This window comes from Chroicocephalus ridibundus, chromosome 3 (assembly GCF_963924245.1).
Source record: "Chroicocephalus ridibundus chromosome 3, bChrRid1.1, whole genome shotgun sequence".
Classification (NCBI taxonomy): domain Eukaryota; kingdom Metazoa; phylum Chordata; class Aves; order Charadriiformes; family Laridae; genus Chroicocephalus; species Chroicocephalus ridibundus.
In genome coordinates, this window is record NC_086286.1 from 83,292,359 (window position 1) to 83,314,882 (window position 22,524).

Genomic DNA, 22,524 nt, shown 5'->3' on the forward strand with positions numbered 1-22,524 from the left:
TTACATTGGTATGAAAAGTTAATCTTTTAAATGTAGATTATTTTTTTAAGGTACTCTTACTTAAATTACCTTGAGCATATTCACTAAAGAATTATGTTATTTTGTTTGTCTTTTATATAACAAGCTTGCTCTGTATCATCTTTGAATTCTAAAAATTGTAAGTGGTGTAGGAAAGATCGTGTGGAGCACCGTATCTATAATATTATGTCACAGAACATACCGTGTTATTAGATGTTCATAGGATGAAAATGTATAAATGGTTCAAGTTATTGTCTATGATTATTTTAAAATAATTTAAGCTGGAAACATATTGACACTTTGTTTAATCTAGTGCTAACGATCTGAATTCTGTGTGGTTTTAGCCAAATATTTATGTTCAGCTGTAGCATATACATTTAATTTTGTCTCTTTTCTTCCTTCCAGATTGCTCTTGGAACAGTAACTAATGTGGAAGAAGCAGTAAAGTGGATAAGTTACACTTATCTTTATGTACGGATGAGAGCAAATCCATTAGTATATGGCATCAGTCACAAAGCTTATCAGGTATAAAATGCATTTTAAAAAAAATCTGTAACCTGTTCTGGGTCTCTAATCCTTCCCTGATGTGAGGATAAATATTTGCTATTTCTACTTACCTGACATCAGCAATTCTTTTAAAGTGCTTAGAAAAAGGAAGATATTTTCCGTAGCAGAGTATTTTCAACACTAAATGAAGAGGCCCCTTCTGTTCGCATAAAAAATACGTTTTAACTGGCCAAGTTATACTCCAAAGGACAACGTTAATTCTTATCAGACAGTTACTTTAACTTCAGCTATTGTCAGTGTTTCAGTATTATAGGCTAGATATAAATGATAAAATACAGCATTCTTACATTACTTGCTTTCCCCCCCACCCCATCAGCTTTTGGTTTAGAATGTTTCATCCCATGATATCTTGTAAATTATAAAATGACATTTTTAATTGGATTTTTTTTTCCTCTCTTGTGATTTAGTAATAATAAGATTTTTTTATTATTTTTTTGTTTTGTTTATTTAGAAGTGTTCTATGTAGTGATATAAATCAGAGCACATAAGGTTTCCTTCAAGTTTAATTCATTATCTGTAAATTTTAGGAAGTTGCATAGTTCATAGATGATCTAAATAGTATTCCTTTTTTCTGTACAGCTGTTTATAATCTGTGTTAATATAGTTTAGACAGCATAATTAAGCCAAATGCAGGTGAAACTCTCACAACTGTATGGTAACTGCAGTTTATTTCACATGTCCTGAATCTGTTTTGTGACTTCATAATTTGTCATGATATTGTGAGCAGCAGTTCCCATCATTGTCACATGTAGAGATATATGTCAGGAGATATTTTTGGGGTAGCTTTTGTGTCTGATAGGGGAAGCTGAAGAGGAAGTAGGTAGGCTATTGTTTAAGCAATCTTCTGCAGACACCTTAGAATTCTGGGCATCTCAAGTCTTTTCTATAAAAAAGCCTTACAGTACATTACCATATGTTAATATAACACTACATAACACAAATCACAAAGTAAATGAACAGCAAAAATTGCTTTGCTAGTAAGAAGAATGTTGTCCCATTCCTATAAATTCCTTCTTTTTATTTTTTTATCAGGTATTTTCAACCACTGTTATTAACAAATTTTAGACGAAAAGAAATGCAACCATGCTGGTAATAACCGTTGAAACAAAGTAATAAAACACTAACAAATATTTTTTTATCAATTAAAAAAATAATGATCAAGAGTTGCACCCCCTCCCCTTGCTTTTGTTTTTTTATTCAGCTGCTGAGAAAAGTGGAGGTTGCCAGGAGGTTGCCAGCACTTGTCTTTTCCTGCCACTAACTTCCTTTCTACCCCTTCTGATTTGATGTGCCAGTAATAGATGTTCCTATTTTTGTGTTAAGGCAGTAACAAATTATATCAATTTGAAGTGTTATCCATTCATGTAGGAGCAAAACCAATGCCAATCCCCTTATTTTCTAGATAAACCAGTTTTAAACTTCAAAGCTAACGCGTTATAGACAGTATACGGATGGTATAGTGCCAGATGCGGGCATAACCACAGATTTGCTCACTTAGGCCATTCTATTCCTTCTGTTCTGGTTATAGGTATCCAATTTTCGTAATTGGTATCTTATTGCCTCTTTGTAATGTTGCAGCGTGCCAATTTCTATCTTTGTTTTGGCTGACAGCCAGCGTTACCCATTCAAAATCCATATATCTGCATAACCATCATGGGTCACACTCTTCCCAGCTGTACAGTAGGGCTAAGAAGATGAAAACTCCTTCTCCTTTCCCTTTCCACAGGCGCTCGCCACATCCAGTCATTACTTTAAAACACAAAAGGTCCAGACTGTCCACACAAAAAGGGTGTGTTGTAGTGCACAGGGAGACCAGGGCAAGCACGCACCTGCCATGCACTGACACATTCTGCACCCCACGTGTTACCTTCGGGATATTTGTGTTCCCCACCTAGCCCGTTTCTGGGCTGTGCTCAGGAGTAGGCTACTCCAGGCCCACTGCTTTGATTTGTGACTTTTCAAGTTGTTTGCCAGAAGTGTCAATAATGCCTTTTACTGAGTTGGGAAAATGGCCAAAATTTATGATGAGCAGCAAGAAGAAACAAAGGGAGGAAGGGAAAAGTGGAGCAAACTGAGTGTCATATTAGTGAAGCCTGTGGTATGAATTACAGGCATTTTCTCATCCTTTTAGGGTTCCAAAGGTAGATGAGTTTTTTTAAGGTAACCCCTTCGTTTGTTTTCTCCTCTTTTTGGTTCCACTCTCTCGTGTTCCCACAGTAAGCAAAGCTTTTTATCCCTGTAAACTGTATGTTTATGTTTAGAACATCTGTAAAAGTCAGAGGAGCTTGTCCCTAACACTTCTCTCCATTAGCTGGAGAAAACAATGTGAATAATAATGTACTTTATCATGCATTCTTGACTTTCCATATACTCCAGAACAGCTCAGTTTCTTGCTGTGGACATGCCAAGGCTCGTTTTTAAGAGTGTGGCTTAAAGCTGTTCTCGGCTGGATCTTTTACTCTGTGGGATTTCTAATTATGCGTGTTCAATGGGAAGGGTGCTAACCATGGATTCTCTAGACTGGAATATTGTTTCACAGCCTTTTCAAGTTGGTGACCTTTCCTTTAAAGTTAAAACCTTTGTATTTGTAAAAAATCCTAGTCTACTGTTACAACTTTAGCTTTTCTGGATGTAAGGAAAAGATTGGCAGGTAATTTGGGCTGGCAGAGGAGTATGGAAGCGTTTTGATTTTTTTTTTTTAATTATTGTCCCCCCCCTTTTTTTTTTAAGATATGTTAAACATCTGGCATCCTGATCACTTTTTTTTTTTGACCACCTCTGCTCTGAAATCTGACCTCAACGCATGACTCGCTATTGAGAAAAGCACTCTAGAACCTTTGTCATCTTGGCTTTTGACTTGAAACTGAGGCAAGCCATAACTAAGGAGAAATAGCTTCAGAGTAACTGGCAAAGACAGAGAATATTAGGAACTACTCTTGTGGCTGCTTTGTGGACATGACTGTATTCATCTGCAGCTTCAGTGAATACGAGGTGAAGCACTTCGGTGCAAAGATGAAACTGAATCCTGGCCCAGGGAAAACCAGAGCAAACCAGAGCATAGCAATTCTTAAAGCCTGTTCCTTTTTGCAGCCTTTGTCATACATCTCTGGTGCAGATTTACCAAAAGGACTGGAATGACTTGCTCTGTAGGAAATCTGAACTATACAAGCCCTGAAATAACAGTGCTGCTTGTGGACTAGAACAGAATGTCAGTCTTTTTGAATTTGGTGGCTAATCATTGCTTGTGTAATTAAAGCCATATCTCAGGTGCACATACACCAGAGGGTTAACATGACTATGAATCCCTTTTCACCCATCCCTCTCAGTCTGAGTATCCCAGGGGCATGCTGTGGAACGCACAATTATACAGCAGTCCCACTGAGATGGCAGTTTTGTCCTGCTTTGTATGTACTAATGAGATAATGTACGTTATTGCTCGGAAAAAACATGCAAGTTCCTGAACTTTGATATGAATAGAAGTATTGTTGAGCACAGCAAGCTCCTTGTGTGCTTTTAACGTGAATGTTTATACAGTACATCTATAACTCAATAATTAGAATATCCCAGCTGACATACCCAAAGCTTTTGGGGACATCAGAGGTTTTTTGCTGGTTAACATTTTCCAGCCATCCAATTTGAAGATTATTCTATTTGAGATACAGTTAGAACCATCTTCATGTCAGATACCCAAACAGGGTATATCTTCAGCCATTTTCATAAATAAATAGGAGATATCATAAGATGGCATGGTTTTGTGAAGTGATACAGTAATGATAATTTCATGAAGAATTTTATCATTACAATTTCTTTCAAAAACTTAAATGTAAATTTGTTTCTTAATCATGCTGTTTCGTAAGTAATATTAGTCTACATTGTATTGATAATCTCAAAGCATTGTAAAAGAAATATTATTCTGATTATTTTGTCCTGTACAGGCTGGTTTTGGTCGGTAATGTCAACGTAACTGTTATTAGTGAGATCTCAGGAAAATCGTGACTTAATAACTGTACTTTCCCTTTGTTTGATTTCTGGCTTTGTAGGACTGGGTTATCTCAATAAAATTATTTATTTAACACTTTTTTTTCCTTCTATGCAAATAAACGTGTGCCTTTTGTGTCTAGATGGATCCAGGTCTAGAAAAGCACAGAAAACAACTGGTAATTGAAGTCGGCAGAAAACTGGACAAAGCCCGCATGATTCGCTTTGAAGAACGAACTGGCTTTTTTTCTTCAACAGATTTAGGCAGAACTGCCAGCCACTACTATATTAAATACAATACTATAGAGGTAAAATATGATGTTCTATTTCTGGGGGTTTTTCCTTCTTTTTGAACCTATACTTAAAATAGTTGTAAGATATTACAGAATATGTAGCTGATTTGTTCAATATATTTTCAAATCATATTTATTGAAAAGGGGAGAGAGGGAATAGAGAGGGAAAAGAAAGAAACAACGTATCAAACAACACTGAAAAATTAAACTTGGTGTGAAGTGAGACTTGAAATTCCTATATTCTCTGCCTTCTTTTAGGTGGATTATAAGAAACATTTTGATATCAACATGATATCAACAGTGTGTGCAACCATTGGTACATCATAGCATATTCAAGAATAGAGTCTGATAACAGAAAAGTTTTTCTGCATGAAAATCCTAGCAGGTTCCCCATCTTAAGCAATTTTTGGCACTATAACCAGATTGTGTTGTAAGCTTGTAAGGAAGATGCATTTGTACAAAAGTTTTGTGCAATTTTGTATTGGAAGCTTAATTTGATGTACACATTCATCTTAAAACCATTCTTTTGTAGAAAATAGGTCTTTTTCTTGAATAAAAGCTGAAGACTTGGCATTAATAATTTTAACTGTTTACTGTCACTTAGTATAATTAGTCTCACAGATTTATTCACTCAAATATGTCCCAGACTTTTTTTGAAATGTCCATAGATTGCATATGTCTCAATTTTGGGGTGCCTAAGTTTAGAGGGACTGTTCTTCTGCAAGTGCCAAAAAGTCATTCTGGAAATTGTTCCTGTTTAAATTACATCACTCTGGTCTTCCAGTAGCTTACATTTTAACCTTATATGCCTTTTAAAATCTTGGTTAATGTTTCTTTCTCTTGTGCTATTTGTATATTTTTATTGTCAGTGTTAAATGAATTCATTTTATTCTAACAGACTTTCAATGAATTGTTTGACGCTCACAAAACAGATGGTGATATTCTTGCTATAGTATCAAAAGCTGAAGAATTTGAACAGATAAAGGTAAAGTTGTATCCTTTCATACAAAGAATATGTCTTTGAACTAGACACTTCTATACTACTCACTCCATAAATAGTATCTATAGACCCAAGTTTTGTTAAATATTAAGCACCATTTCTAAGTAGGCATAATTGCCAAGAACTATATATACTCTCACTCAAATTTATATGTAGTTCAGCTTGAACTATAGTGCACATTTAATAACTAGTTATGGATCTTTGAGAATTCCTTTTAAATGCTTTTAAGAGCTCTTCAGCTCCTCAATTATTAACAGGTGAAGATAAGTGTCCATTGGAATGGTGTACCCAGGGATGAGATAGTTTTTCTGTTTGAAGTTTAAACCATTATTAGATGTCTCCCTGAACAATGTGCTTTATCAGAAGCGAGGCAGGACTCACTGAAGTTAACTCTGTGATATACTTCATGCAGAAAACAATATTAGTTTAGAAGAATGATAAATTTTGTTAATCTACATAAATTTGAAATCTAGAAAGTTGTTGTAAAAGATTTTGTTGTGCAGGCTAGACGATTACTGTACTATCATACCCCGTTCAATTCCAGCCTCCCTTTTTGCCTCCCGTGTGAGTAGGACACAAGACAATACATTGCAAACCGGCATGAGCTTGTTTGCCCATGCTTCCATCTCATAGAGGTGCGAGCCAGACTCCACAGGGTTTATTAGCTCGGGCTCATTGCCATTTTACCACAATTATACAACTTTCAGATCAGAGTTGGCTCTCATTCACCTGGCTCTGCGATCTGGCAGTGTGAATCCCTCACCATCTACATATTTACATATTTGCACACATTGTCTGAGTATTACGATCTCTTTATCTAATGGAGAAATTCTATTTTGCTGTAATCTCTTCTATTATAGAAGATAATAAGCGGTGAGGTTTCACAGTGATACATGCAACATTTTCCAAGCTAGAAGGGGATTTTTATGATAGTGATATTGCTTTGCTAGGTCTAAATTTAGCATAATTGAATATTTAAAAGGAAAGCATATGGAAAATATGATGTGGTATGTTCCTATATTTGTGATAAAGTTAGTAGTGATGCTTCTTAACTGAAGCATACCTTTTCTAGTTCGCTTTCTAATATTTTTATTGTGTGGCATCAGTGCAACATCATTTCCATTATTTTGTGATTCATTTGCTGTGCAGCTCTGAATGTTAAAACTAGTAACTGATTTTCACAAGAATAATTCAGGATTTACCCCACTGTGTGATAAAAATTGTGACTTTTGTTAATATGAATCATGTCTCCATAATGCCTTTTAAAATTCTGTATTTTGAGATAGGTAAGGCACCATTAGCTGAAATACAGATCTGGATTTGACCTGTGCTGTGCTATGCAAGAGCAGAAAAAAAATTATCAAAAATGCTGTTGTAAGCAGAGTATAATATTCCCCTGACACTGGAGTCATCTGTGCTGGTTGTGTCCTTCACCTTTTTCTTTCCTGTAGGGCCAGTGGCTGCATAGTTGGGGATTTTAACCCAATTGTCGTAGGGTCTTTTGTATGTCAGGTAGTCAGGTCCAAATGAAAATTACTTTCAGCTGGTTCCCTGCAGGGACCAAACATTTACCCTCTTTAAATAAGTTTTACACTAACAGGCTATCAGTAAATCAAAGAATATGTAGATTTATGCTGGTTTTGCCATGCGAGGGTCATCAGTTAGAATGTGAAATGTTATGCATTATTCAAACCATAGATATGAATATTTCTTTACTCATATTAAGACTTAATCTTATTAACAGTGAAAATTTTAATATCATGAATCATAGTACTTCACAGTTTTGAGTTAAAAACGTATTACGCCACATGCAAACTATGTAACTATAATGAGTACATTTAATGTTAATTCAAGATTGCCCTAATCCAGATGGACAGAGGTTTTACTCTGGTCAAATAAAAAATGAAATCTCATCAGATGAAGGATGGTAGGGTCAGAAGATTCAATTTTTGTGGCATATCAAATTTTTGTATGTCAATGGCAACCTTAATAGATGGTGATGAATAATAAAATGTAATTGTGTCACTATTAAGATAGTTTCAATTATGGTCTATTAGCTACATTGTGGAAGATATAGGTTTGCTGCTTTTTTTCTTCTTTTTTTTTTTTTTTCTTTAAAACTAGAGACTCCATTTAAATATAATGTAACTATGTTATAAGGAAAATTTGATTTCAGTGTAAAAATTTTTATCAAATTGCTCCAGACTCTTCATAATGTATAATTGTGTTTTAGGTAAGAGAAGAAGAAATAGAAGAGCTGGATACCTTACTGAATGATTTCTGTGAACTTCCTGCTCCAGGAGGTGTGGAAAACAATTATGGCAAAATAAATATCCTCCTTCAAACATATATTAGCAGAGGGGAGATGGACAGCTTCTCCCTTATTTCAGATTCTGCGTATGTTGCACAGGTAAAAACGGTATTTTTTACTTATCTTCTGCTGTCTTCTGCTGTTTTCGTTCTCACAAGTGTTTACAATTATGTAAGTAGGCCTTGATCTGCAAAATTTTTGTACATTTTTATGCAAATTGATTTGAAAATCAAAGCCTTGTGTGTGTGCACATCTGTGGTATAATAATTTAAGTAGAAAAGATTTGCAAAAGCCTACGCTGGGAGACTATTGCATTTTTTGTTAATTATGAATGTCCTTTTTGTTCTTATTCCCCCGTAGTCTTATTATATTTAGTAGTTCTAACTGCAATTGCACAGAAATGTTATTCTTAATTTACTGGGTTTTCTTCTAAATCTGGAAAACGGTTGCAATCTGGTTTTATGTTTTGTTTACTTCTGTATTTCATTCTGCAAAACATAATTTGTGTTTCATCCACATACCTCGGTTGACACAAGAAAGATGTGCTATTACAATTTTATTGCTAGACGTAATCACGCAAATTTACATATGAGTCTGTTTGTCAGCTTGATTTGACACCTGGATGGTTGATAGTTATACAGCGTGTTTAGTTATTACACAGAATAATATGAGAACTGCGAGTCTGTGACACAGAACTGCTTGCTTACACAACTAGAGCCCATCTCGGAAAGAAAGGGGTGTTGCTTGAAAGTTTAAAATTCTCGATCCCAAAGAACTCAAAGTGGCAAAATGCTCGTAGACAATCCTAGATGTGCAACAATAATGAATGTGGAAAATATATTATAAAATCTTACCTTTTAGCCTATCCTGTGTCTCTCTTTTTTATTCCTTTTTTTTTCCTTTTTAACAGTCAGCAACATATTGCATTGAATCATTTTTGTCTCATCCTTACAAAATCATTTTGGAAAGAACTGATTTTAAAATTGCATTTAGTTGGTGCTAAAGATGAGAGTCAAATATTCAAAAGTATCACGTATAGGTATAAATGGAAAAATTCTGAAATCATTATGCACATCATAAAAATTGTGGTACTTGCACAGCAAGATCATTTCCAGTATGATTCTTTTAATCTTTGCTTTCAAGACAATTGCTTTTATTTGTCTCAATTACAGCATTTTTAGTGAGGCAACATGGTCGTCTTCTCAGATCTTCATAAATTGTACATGCGGAACCAGTGCTACAAATTGTGATTTTTTTTTAATTGGATAGTAACTATTAAGAAAATCATTCATCCTTTCTAAGTAAAAGAAATGTGCTTCTTTAGTAACATATGCTTCCTATCATGACCAAATAATTTTCTATTTTTATTCCTGTTGGCATTGCAGAGACAGTAGAGAATGATTGTATTCTTTTCAATGAATCAAGAACAGAATTGCTAATCCAGGCATAGTACTGGTAGGCCAAAAAAAAAAAAAACAACACAAAAAACCCCCACCGCTTCATAATACATCTTGATAAGTTTATGATAGCAATATCATAACTTACATTTTCAGTATAAGACTGACATCATTCAAGCTTATGTTTATAATTTATTTTCCAAGTCCAAGGCAGATTTATACATTTTTGTTATACAGTAGTCTCAGAAGATAGTAACACGTTTAAAAAAAAAGTCACTACTGTTAAACTTCTGTGCAAGTGTTGTGAAATTCAGTATGAAATGGAATGCTATTATGGAAGCACAACTGAAGTGAAAAATTAAAACTTAAATTTCCATATAAACTGAGTTTGCAGATACATATTACACGGGGGAAGAAAGAGGAAGATATTAAGTATGGTAAGCAAATTTGTTTCAGAAGTGATTCAAACACAATGAGTTTAGAACTTGCTAATGGTAGCATAACTGTGATCAAAATTCTGTGGCAGACCTGCCACTACAGCTTTAATTAGTTGCACATGTTTCTTTTCATAATTTCTGCAGGCAATCATGAGGTAGTTCTGCCACTAGGCAGTGATGGAAAAAATAAAGTTTTCAATAATGTTTGAAATAAGTTTGAAAAGAAAAATCTATTGTTATGGTTTGTCAAAGATGAGTCTATGAGATCCTTTTCATTTTACAAAGAATACTTGAGAGAATTACAACATTTTTGCTTTTTTTTTTTTCACTCTCCAGAATGCAGCTCGTATTGTTCGAGCTCTTTTTGAGATTGCCCTTAGGAAACGTTGGCCTGCAATGACATATCGACTACTGAATCTCAGCAAAGTCATTGACAAGCGACTGTGGGGCTGGGTTAGTCCTTTGAGACAGTTCTCAGTGTTACCACCATCAGTCCTCTCAAAGTTGGAAGAGAAGAATCTCACTGTAGACAAGATGAAGGACATGAGAAAAGATGAAATAGGTGAGAAACTGGCAACGCTGATCTGCTTAAACTATTAGTAATCAATGGACAAGTTAGAACTAAATCTGAGCCATTCATTAATATGCCCACTCTGGTCTGGAATCCATGTAAACACATTAATATGGTGTTATGGTCTGTCCAATAAAGAAGGTTTATTCAGTCTCCGCGGCTTGTAATACAGCACAGCTTTGAGGGTAAGACTAGCCCATGTCCTGCCAACCCCAGAACACACGTGGAAAGGAGATATATGTTTACATGTATTTACACTTATGTATATATATACATATTTATGTTGACTTATGCTTCTCTTCTTGCTCACATTACATAATACACTACTATAAAAGGCATCTGTTTATTTTTCTCCGTTGGCAAAATATGGCCTTTTTTTTTTATTGAAATACTGTTATCGTGAAAAAGAATAAAAGCAGATTATTATGTCCTGGTATACTATCAATAAATGACCTGCTTCTGAAACACTGCATTAATTTTCATTGAACACATGTGTCATTGCGGCAAAACCTTAATGGAATTTTTTTAAGAATTTGACACTTCGATAATGAGACAATCCACAAGCCTACTGATAGATATAATGTCAATTTCTAGTATGAGTGTATAGACTATTGTGCACAAACTGTCCACCAGCTGGTTGAGGTTGAAAAAAAAAATTGTTTATAATGTATTTATTTTTCCTGTCTTAGTGTATTTTTCTTATTTGGGCTTTCTTTGCACCTGTTATTGCCAGGTTGTTCAGAAACAAACTGCCATTTTTTTAAAAATCTAATTTTACAATACAAATACAATTCATAGTCACTGCTTTTTAGAAGTTATGACCTCTGAGTTGATATTTCTCTCATTTGACAAGAAAACTACATTCCTAACTTAGAAGGTTTGTTACATGCCTAATTTGGGTTGGAGAAAAGTTGAATAAATATGTAAAAGTTTGCAGAATTAGAGGCTATATTTTTATTTATAAGCCAAAACACTATGAGAAAATTTTAAAAGCTTACTTTAACTGTGTATTATAATATATAGTAATTTTAAATGTATTAAAAATATAATTTTATTTCTAGTGCTAGCATCAGTGCTTTTCTATTCAGAAGCCTTATAGCACTTTTTTATTCAGATTTGTTAATTTGTTGTGTATTTGTGAAGTCTTTTTAATACTTAATATTCTTTTCCATTAATTGTATTAGTGGTTTTTTCTTTTCCTTTTTTATGCTTCTTTCTCCCCATACCTGCCCTTGGAGAAGCAAGACATTTTGTATTAAGATGCAAAACCAGTTTTGCTTCCTTCAACGTAGTAAAACTAATATTGATAAGATGGCAATGTATCAATATATACCTATAAAATGTCTAGTTTTAGATTAACTTAGTTTGAAAGTAGGTGAGAGTAGGATTTTACTGTGAAAACAGGTCATTGCTGACTATATGTAATGATATTTCATGTTCAGCCTTCTAAACATCAAAGCAAATTGATGTGTGCTTCTCTCTGCAGTGCTGTTACTTGGCATGGTTCGTCCTGTCGAGCCTCTCTTTCTGACACCAAGGGTGTGAAGGAAGTGCTTGCCTGGCAGCCACCTTATTTTTATTTGAATTCAAAGCCATGTGGAAATGAGAAAAGGCACAGTTTCCAGGCGCTGCCTTGTTGTCTGACTCCGTAGGACTAGTTTTCAGTCTTAGGGTTTCTTCCTTTCTAATGTTATTGTGACCTTGGAGATGATAGAATAAAACAGACAGGAGCTATCTGGCTAACTCAGTCCATGGCTTAGGGAGAGGTAAAAGCATCAGACGCGTGCCAGCTCTCCCAGTGAATGAAGAGTGTGTTGTGTGCACAGATCCTGGATCCCGGTGTACCACAAATTGGTCAACACCAATCTATGCTCTGTTGCAGTGTAATCATGGAGTTTCCAGAAAGCCAAGAAATCACTGTGTTATCTGAGATAAATACTTCTGGTTTTTCAGAATACAGATGACAATCGTTGTGGAATAAGCAAAATTTCTTCTAAGCATACCTATTTTCTCAAATAGACAGCTTTTGTTCCGAAAGTTTTAGTATTTCTTAAATGCCATCAATAGTTTCTCATAATGTGACTATTTAAAACAAAGGAGGGGGTAGGGGGAAGAGAGAGTTTTATAGTATTTTACAGTAGTTGGGAGAGGAGCCTTATTGTCCCCTAACATAAGTGTACAAAACTTTGTTGCTGTCCTGTACAAACACCTCATATATTGTGATAATAAAGTAATTTTTGGCATGAAAAAGTGTACTTGCCTACATAAGCTTATTGATTCATATCTTTGAATATTTGGCACCTACCTTTATTTAACACAATTTCTGAAGTTTTACATCTAATTGCAAAAGCTAGTCACAGTGCAAGTATGTTATAATACTGCATATATCACCAAGTTGTACCAATATAATTGTTTTGGGTTTTAGTAATCCACTTGCTGGAGGTGCCCTTATTTTACTAACTGCAAATTAAACTGATTAAATATGTGTTAAAATTTTTGCATTAGGGATTTGCTTCTTAAGCAAGATCACCGTTCATTACTTCAGAGTATAGATACACTCGTGTGAGGCAAAATCTGCCAGTTTGTTAAATAAAACCAAAGAGGGAAAGTCAGGATGAATATAAAAAAATTAGGAATTGCAAGGTATTATGCTTCTAAATTTCATGTCATAGCAAGAAAAAGTTTGTATCACCTTTCACTTTGCACATAGTGCAAATAATAGGATTTCCTCTCTTTTTTGTCTTCTTTTTTTTATTTTTAATGGGAAAGCTTGCACAGGAACCACATAATGATATCAGAAAGTATCAGTAGCCTTTTGTAAGGTAGCCTTTATCCGTGAGTACTTATATCCATTGCAATTAAAATTTAAAATACACTCCACATAATTGTATAAGCAATTTCGGCGAACATGTGATAAATCAACCTTCTTTCCCTAAATAAGCTAGAAGTTGCAATATTTTTCAGGAAAAAGAGAAATCACTGCTACATACCTTGTTTTATATTTAAAATGAAGAGCAAGGGAGCAGAGATTTCAGCTATGAAATACAAGTAGGAAATTTTTTTATTAAATATAAGCATTTTATTGCCTTAGTTACAAATGACTGTGACAGAAAATAAAAAGCACTGCAACGTTTAGTTTTTCCTTTGTCTCAGTTACACACTGGTGTATTCTGAAAGAGAGAGCTACTGTGATATGTTTACTAGTTGTGTACATTTTAAAGCTGTTAACTACCTTTAGCCAGTTTCATTAAAAGCGTTCTGTCTACTTTGAATCACTACACAGGAATTGCAGAAGTTCAAATGTGTGTCCTTCATTAAGTAAAAGGTCAGTATTCATGCTTTAAAAAAGAACTATATGGCTTGGTAAGAGCTTGGTCAAAAAGTCAGGAAAGGAAAGGGAAGTGGCTTGACATAATATGTTTTCAGTGTGAATTCTTAATAGTTATTTTAACCCCTTAGTTATAGGCAACAGAGGGGTTAATACTGATTTTTCTAGGGTCTAAATTGCTAATTCAAGTTAAGTATTACAAAATATTCAGACATGCCAGGTCAGGAGAGTCAGACATTTACGCACCTAAGAGCAAAACAAGCAAGCAATAATACTCCTCTCTAAAAGCCCATTTGAAAGTCGGAGTTGTATTATTTTCCCTGGAAATGCAAATTGGTTACACCTAATGTTTTCTTGGCAGGTCATATGCTGCATCATGTGAAGATTGGGTTAAAGGTAAAGCAGTGTGTCCATCAAATCCCCTCCATCATAATGGAAGCAACGATTCAGCCAATTACTCGCACGGTGCTCCGAGTTCGGCTGAACATCACTCCTGACTTCACGTGGAACGATCAGGTAAAAACGAAAAAGAGGTGGAGGAAGGACGGGAAGCATTAATTTAGCTTCATTAAAGGAGATGATCACAAGGAGTCCATAGCTGTTCGGTTAAGGAAAAAAATAGTTATTTTAGCTAAAAAGCAAATTTGGTAATAGGAATGGAATGACCTTTAAGACTTTTCTAGAAGAAGGCACCCAAAGATCATCATTTTATTTCAATTAATTGTTACAGGATTGCGCTGTTTATAATATGTTGAAGCAAGTGTTTATACTGAATATTAATAGTAGTCACACACAGATTTGAGTTATATGCCCAAAAAGGAGAAGCAAGAAAAAGGGAGGCACAGATGGTGCTCTGAAGTATGAATGAATGTAAAACGCAGAAAATAAAGCCTTGAAATACAGTTCATGTATGCCAAGTTCTGCTGCTCTTTACAGCTTTACAAGTGTACATTCACAACATCAGTGCCTGATTTTTTTCTGTTGGGAACTTGTCTGAACAGAAAAACTGAGATATGTTTGGAATTATATTCATCTATATTTTATAGTGCAGATTTATATGAAAGGAGTTGTACTAGTTGCACACCCTTTGATTCAGAATCTGTTCATTAGAAATAGATTTAAGATAAATCTAAATTAAATATAAATGTCCACATGGGGGCATTGTATTGTTGCTGGTACTTCTGAAACTTTCTACAGAAACAAGGCAAAGATACCTAAATGGGCAAGCATACAAGCATATTTTTCTTTTTTTTACGCTTAGGAGATTTATGCTTAAGATAAATTATTCTGAACGGTAGATATTAAATATCTGTTCTTTTATTAAAAAACTATTTCAAAATCCCTTAGATTACAAATTTACCTTAATCACCAGTAAATTAGAGTTTTATTCCACAAACATTTAGATTATTTTAGAATTTATTTTCCCTGCCTAAAATTTCCCTAAATTTTAGAATTTCTTTTCTTTTCTTTTGAAAGTTTCACCAAGTTAGCTTATGAATGGGAGATTAATGATCAAAATATAGAAACTCAAATTTTGTTCACTACCTGGATTTATTACAGAAATATTTGAATGGATTCTTAACATGAATTATAACATGAGTTATTTTTTGCTGCCTTATTTATGTGCAGTACTTCAGAAGAAAAACAAGCATTACTTTTTAGGATTGAAACAAATTTTTATTATTCAATCTTTCATCCACTTTACCTGTAATCTATTAAAGACCAAAAAAAACCATGACTGTTCTTTATATTAAACTGTATCTTAATACAAAGTAATTTCGCCATCCGTTTTTAGGTTTTTCTGCAAAATCAGATTCTTCAATATTTTTACAAATTGAAAAGGGGTCTACACAGAATTATACTCTCTTACTTTGATTCTGAACTTCTGAAGTTATAGCAAAACTTCAGCAAAAATCAGATTTCTGGTCTGACCCTTAACACCGTTTTCCTGATGGTTGCTTTGGAAATATTATGATTGCTTTATCAGTTCAACTTATGGAGCTCTTTTTATGTGAATTTCTATATTGGTACTCATCAAAACTTGGAGAAGTTTTTTTTCTTTTTTTTTTCTTTTTGTAAAGTAGCTGTTGATTTTCCTGTTTCTTCGGTAAATGAAACTTCTATCCTAGTAAATAAACGAAAAAAGCTGTTAAATTTTAACAGTCTCTAAAAATGGATAACCGTCTTAAATTCAACCATTGATGCTCTGAAATTGCTTCTCCATCATCACACATTATTTTAGCAAGCTATTCAGAAGAAGACGGTAGAAACTTACAGGTGTAGCTGTTATTGGCACAAAACCTAGCTGCCAAAGATTCCATTCAAAGAATGGGAGTAGTCAAATAAAATCAGAATATTAAAAATTTAAATACCATACTCACCTGAAATACCTTGCTTGGCTAACATTAATGGTTTTAAGACTGTTCCTTTGGATACTTAATTCTAGATACTTGGATTGGATACTTAATTGGATACTTAATTCTAGATTGGATACTTAATTCTAGATACTTAATTCTAGATACTTAATTCTAGAATGGATACTTAATTCTAGAATGATCTCATCACAAATTTTGCACTTGTCTTTACAAGAGAAAGAAGATGTGTTTTAGTAATTTTGAGATATGACATCATTTTGATCTGTAATGGTTGCAGCTTTCAGTGCTGGGAGCCCTTAAGTTCAGTAAAAGCATGTGAGCCATGTCCGAGTGGAAAATTCTTACTATAGTTAGAAGTAGAGGGCTAGATCCATACCCAGACAGAGCAAGTAAGCCTTACTGCAGCCAGGAGGAGTCCAGCAGAAATACAGAATAATGTAACTAGTATTAATTAGTCAAGTCATATATCAGACATGCAGTTTTAGGAGAATGGTTGCTCAAAATACAGATATGCGTCAGTTCTGAAGAGCTCCCCGGAGTTCTTGAGAATCATTACTCGAGTGCATGTTGCGTTGCCTGTTCCCACGTTGCCCTTCTTTCCCCATGCAGCTTAGTCACAGGACTCTCCAAAACTAAGATGCTGTTACAGTTGATGATAAAATTTCTGACCTTTGAACTGTATCGCCTTCCTTAATACTTCTTTCCTCTCTTAAATTCTCCTAAATCCTGATGAAGTAATAGTCTCTGCAGTTTTTTAAAATGTCGCCTGCACTGACCTATGTCCTTTCAGTTTCACTGCTTCCGTTCCTAGTGAAGCTGCTAGTGAAATTCAAATGTAATGAAAATAAATGTCAGTGTCTTTACTGTCCATGTACTAATCTATTGTGCAACGTTTTAAAAAAGAAACAAAAGCACTTAAGTTCTAAGACATATTTTTGTCCTCAAAAGCCAGTACAGACTTTTTTCCAACACATACAAAATAATGAATTATGCTGACAATAATGTGTGCTGTGTGAATCAATACCAGATACCTGTAGCATTAAAATTGCTATTAGAAGCAACTATGCGCTTTCTTGGGTTTTCTCCTATTAACTAGAGTTTAGGAATAATTCCAACTTTTTTTCACCTTCATACTAGTTTTGTACCTTATCACAGTCCTCATCAGAAACATCAAAAATCTATGTTCATTTAATAGTATGTCTTCCATAGTCCTTTACTATGCTTTCTCCTTCTTTTCCTATATACTTTTGTAAAATGCTTGCACATTGGCACAAGTTATTTATTCTGACAAAGAAACGAAAATGCTTAACTGAGCATCCTACCTAGATATGATTTGTGGCTGGCATTGCAAAATAAGGTACACAACAAAGCAAACAAAAATCTAGGATGGAATAAAGTGTTGCCAGGTGGTGTGGGAATCATCAAGAGAGAGCTCTGTTTATGTTCTTCTCACTTCACCTGTAGCAATGACGAGAGCTACAGCCTTCTGAATCCACTTACTGTATCTTTCTAGACGAGAGGGGAAGAGAGAGAGGAGGAGAGAGGAATGTCACAATTCAATGTCCAGTTTTTCCTGAGAGAATGGTTTTGACTGAAAAATGAACAGTGGATAGCAAAAGACAATACTCTATACAGAATCCAAACACAGAAGTACAAAGAGGAGGAAGGAGAAGGAGTCCTTTTTTAGAAGCCTAGAGGAAACCCTGGGAATTCAGTCTATTTATAAACAGCTGAGGCATTAGCTTCAGTTGCATTTATGTCATGTCCATTTATGTTATACGTTCCTTAAGCAAATTCTTCTTGAAACGTAATCATTAAACAGACTAATCTAATTAGAGATGTCATATTGTTCATACCTCTCATCTCTATATTTCTGTATTCCTTTGTAAGCCTACAACATTTAGAAATATATCTGATACACCCAGCAAATCTAGAGAAGCTCATTACAACTCTAACAAAGCTATCTTTTCTACTCTTAAAGGTACACGGCACTGTTGGAGAGCCCTGGTGGATTTGGGTAGAAGACCCTACTAATGATCACATTTATCATTCAGAGTACTTCATTATTCAAAAAAAACAGGTAATGGATTTTATTCGAATCTCATAGCAAGGCAAAAAGCAAGTTAGTGAGATATGGATTTGTAAAGTCAAACAATGTTTTGACCTAAACAGATTTTCAAATCAGTAGCACAGCTTTCAGTTTCAGATGTATGTGATAAGCTTGGACTTCCACAAAGAAGTTTTATAATATCAGATGTCCCTTTTTCTTCTCCTCCTTTGGTGGGACAGTTATTTCCAGGTGAAAAAAGAAAGACTGTAATGGTTTTGTCTGTTAAAGAAAAAGATGAAGAGCAAGCCTTATTTTTATATTTTGAAGTCCATGGAAACAAAATCTGTTCCCAGTGGTGAAATATTTGATAAACATGTGAACATTTTACACATGGAGTTGCACACATACTTTATTTCTTTGTGTCAGTAAAGCTTATGGAAGTGAGGCAAACTATGATTTTTCAAGTTACTGATTTGTCTGTGCAGTAATTATTGTCTACATGTTTGCATTAGGTCATTACTAAAGAACCTCAACTGCTGGTGTTCACAATCCCTATTTTTGAACCTCTTCCTTCTCAATATTACATTCGAGCTGTGTCCGATAGATGGTTAGGAGCAGAGGCTGTATGTATCATAAATTTTCAACATTTGATTCTTCCAGAGAGGCATCCACCCCACACAGGTAACTTCAAATGTGATCATTTTGTTTTAATTCATCTTGTTCTTATTGATTTTCCTTATAATAGTGCAATAAATCTCTTAACTTCTGCTTCATCATAGAAAAGTATGTGGAATTCCACTTTGTGATATATTTGTATTATGGAGACCGTTTCTTCACTAACTTTAAAGCTCTCTAAAATTTAAAATTCCTGAACAAAAAGCAGCTCATTTCATCTCAACATAGTACCAGCCTTTTAGTTACTCCAGGTTCTCTATAAACCATAGGAAAATTGAAACTATCATATAAAACTAAGCAAATCTCTGTGTTACAGTTTGTCTTATCTTAGTGCTTGTAAGCATTACATTTCTTCTGGACTGGTTCAAAGTAATCTTGGAGTGGATGGTTGTATTTTAATTGGCACTCAGCAAAGAAAAAAAAATGAACAGAGTTAAAATTTTGAAAATATGAAACATTTTATTATTTTTACTAAAATAAATTCATCACAGGAAGCACTGTTACAGTACCGAACATCACATTTCAACTCAGCACTGCTGATCAAGTCATGGCCTTCCCCTCCCCCTCCTTTTTTAACACTTGGCACAGAAGCATATGTTTGTGTTTTGCTTCTTTTTTTCTGGATACATAAATTGCTTTATACATTCATTGTGCCTGATGTCATTGTAAAACCTTTCCACTGTAATTACATTTGGCTCATCTAGCAGTCTATGAAGTGAGTGCCTTCAGAAATACCCCGTTCTCATACGGTGTTGTCCTTTGGCATGCATAAATTCACATGTGTTTGTGAAGTGTTTAGCTATTGTTATACTGTACCTACGCTGTCTGGAAAAGCATGTGTAACCTTTTTATCTAATTGACTGATCACTGACTACTATTCAGAAGAAACAGAAAGATATTTACACATCACCAGTTATGGAGCCTCTAGGATTTATGGTAATTGATTTCAATTCCCATCTGGTTCCCACTCAACAATGAAGTACGTAGAGGCCCTGCTAGGCAAAAAACCTTCTTTCTCCTCAACAGAGCCCAAGAAATCACAGTTTCAGTGGGAATGCTAAAACAGCCATAAGGTATCAGTGAAAAGCATGTGAAGAATATTAGGCATCATTGCCTCACTAGATTTTATGACTCCCATATCATACCTTAATGTGAAGCACCCTGAAAAGGCAAGGAGACGTCCAGCCACAAAAAAAAAAAAAAAAAAACCAAACCAAACTTCAAAGCAAGCATCTGCATAGCAGAATCACTGCAGTCTCCTTAATTTGGTAGGATTCCAAATCCAATCTGGTTATATATATCATCTTCCAAATTCCACAATCTCTAATTGTTTGGATAGCAGATGCCATCAAGATACATTGAGAATCATATATTGAAAGGCTGTTTGTTTATTTATTAAGATTATGTCTTTAATTACATGTTTAAAGGATTAGATGCAAAATTTAGTTGTACTAATCTGATTTGTATTACGCCAACAACTTAGAAACTCCAAAGAAGCCTTCCTTCTTAAAGAGAGTTTTTCCCTTGAATCTGAAATATACAGACTGCGCATGCTGTCATTCGACTCTGCATTCTGTTATCATAAGAAGCCGGACATGCATATAATCTGATACAGTGGGTTTAGAACTTACTACAACTGGGATAAAAGGAAACAGCTTTAAGAAAAAGAATAATTTATGCAAATGAATGGTTCACAGCTATCAGAATACTAACAGCAGTACTTCCAGAAATACTTCAGAGCTATAAAATCAACTTTTCCTTGGTCCTCATCGAAGTTAACAATGACCCAAATGTGGACTCTATGTCATATGAGATATTAAGTAAAATAATTTCCAATGGCAGTTGTTTTCCACTAAAGTATTGGTTAATGTCTTTATCTTCATAATAAACTATGTTATGTCGTGGCATCTCTTATCATGCACTTATGATTATTTTGTGGTTTTAGAGCTTCTAGATCTTCAACCTTTGCCTATCACAGCCTTGGGACATCGGGAATATGAAGTTCTGTACAAATTCACACACTTCAACCCTATCCAGACCCAGATATTTCATACGCTTTATCACACAGACTGTAATGTTCTTCTTGGAGCACCTACAGGTTCTGGAAAAACTGTTGCAGCTGAATTAGCCATCTTTAGAGTTTTTAACAAGTATCCCACATCAAAGGTTTGTAAAATAGGTTTACTAGAACCATGTTGTATAGGCATGTTTTCAGCAATACAAAAGCCTAGAAAAAGACTATGGCAAACTGAATTTTGCTTTCTCCAATTTATACCTGTCTGGTTACAAAATGATACTGCATTACGTACATTATGCTTCTATTTCAGCTTTATTTATTAATCAGTGTACAACTGGTGTTAAATCTAAAAACACGTCATATGGGATTTCGTTTTCTTTACTTACCTGCATTTCCTGCTTTAATCTCTTTCTACTAGTAATAGTACTGTTTTATAGCTATTAGTTCCCCTCCATGTGAATACAACTAGCCCAGCCTCTCTTATTTAAACGAATAAGTTGCAATTAATTACTAAAAGCCAATTTTCTGTTACAACTTGCCCCTGTGTTTTATTTCTTAAAACAAATTGTCTAAAAGGTGAACAACTTAGCTTTTGGGGTTTTGTTTTCAAAGTGAAGATATATCTGTATCTTGACATAGCCATCTTGTCTTAGTTAGCCACATTTTAGCGTTAAAGTCTTTGGAAAAGGTATTTGTATCTGACTGTGAGATTTAATCAAAGAATAACCTTTGAAATTAACAGAAATCTTGTACATAAATCCCTTATTCATCTTTGAAATTCCAATATCTTCATGTGATTTGTTAGTCCAAGCGAGGTAAACAAGACAGTCACACATTTTCAGCTTATCTGTTAGACTTACAAAATAGCCAGTTCTCAAAGGAATATGTCTTTTAGGTTTTAATAAAGCTGAAAACCTGGCCATATATTTTAAAGAATGTATGTGAATTCTTCACATAGCACTTTCTTCATGTTCAAAAGCTTCAGACTATTTAACCATAAATCTGTAAACAAATATTGTTTCTACTTGTCAGAGTATTACCTCCTGCGCAGCAGGCATATTTGAGGAAAATATTGTGACATTTTGCTTAAAATAATTGGCTTTTTAATTGAATTGGTAATGTTTTAATAATTTAACGATATAACTAGAAATCAGGTAAGATATTGCTTGGTGGAAATTCTGAATATTTCTATTATAGAATGTTAGCTTGCAGATTTTACAGTCCTGCCAAAAAATGTCATTATTTGTATAAGTGGGTTTTGATATTAAATGATGCGGTAAATACTTCCATTTCAATAAATTATTCTTTCTCTTTCTTAATTAATTTGCTTGTTAATGGCTCAGGAAACAAAGCAGTATTTTCAAGTGTTAAGTCTGTTTTAAAAATATAATCCTGTTGTAGGTCATTTAAGGAGCTCAGACCTTAATCAATTTATAGATAATGAGTATGTTCAAATCTCACAAGTATTAAATAATTTTTTTCTTTACAGGTACACTTTATTAAAGGT

General features: G+C 34.4%; 1 protein-coding gene across 4 annotated transcripts in view; it reads left to right on the top strand.

Annotated features, from left to right (window-relative positions):
• The window catches only part of ASCC3 (activating signal cointegrator 1 complex subunit 3), a 276,124-nt gene that overhangs the window by 180,199 nt on the left and 73,401 nt on the right, over window positions 1-22,524 (top strand). For all 4 annotated transcript variants that reach the window (XM_063329884.1, XM_063329883.1, XM_063329882.1 and 1 more), the window contains 9 exons: window positions 424-543; window positions 4,707-4,871; window positions 5,755-5,841; window positions 8,090-8,266; window positions 10,338-10,563; window positions 14,262-14,416; window positions 18,257-18,355; window positions 18,838-19,006; window positions 20,946-21,166. In XM_063329884.1, coding sequence (XP_063185954.1) covers window positions 424-543; window positions 4,707-4,871; window positions 5,755-5,841; window positions 8,090-8,266; window positions 10,338-10,563; window positions 14,262-14,416; window positions 18,257-18,355; window positions 18,838-19,006; window positions 20,946-21,166 — 1,419 coding nt within the window. The remainder of the gene's footprint in view (window positions 1-423; window positions 544-4,706; window positions 4,872-5,754; window positions 5,842-8,089; window positions 8,267-10,337; window positions 10,564-14,261; window positions 14,417-18,256; window positions 18,356-18,837; window positions 19,007-20,945; window positions 21,167-22,524) is intronic.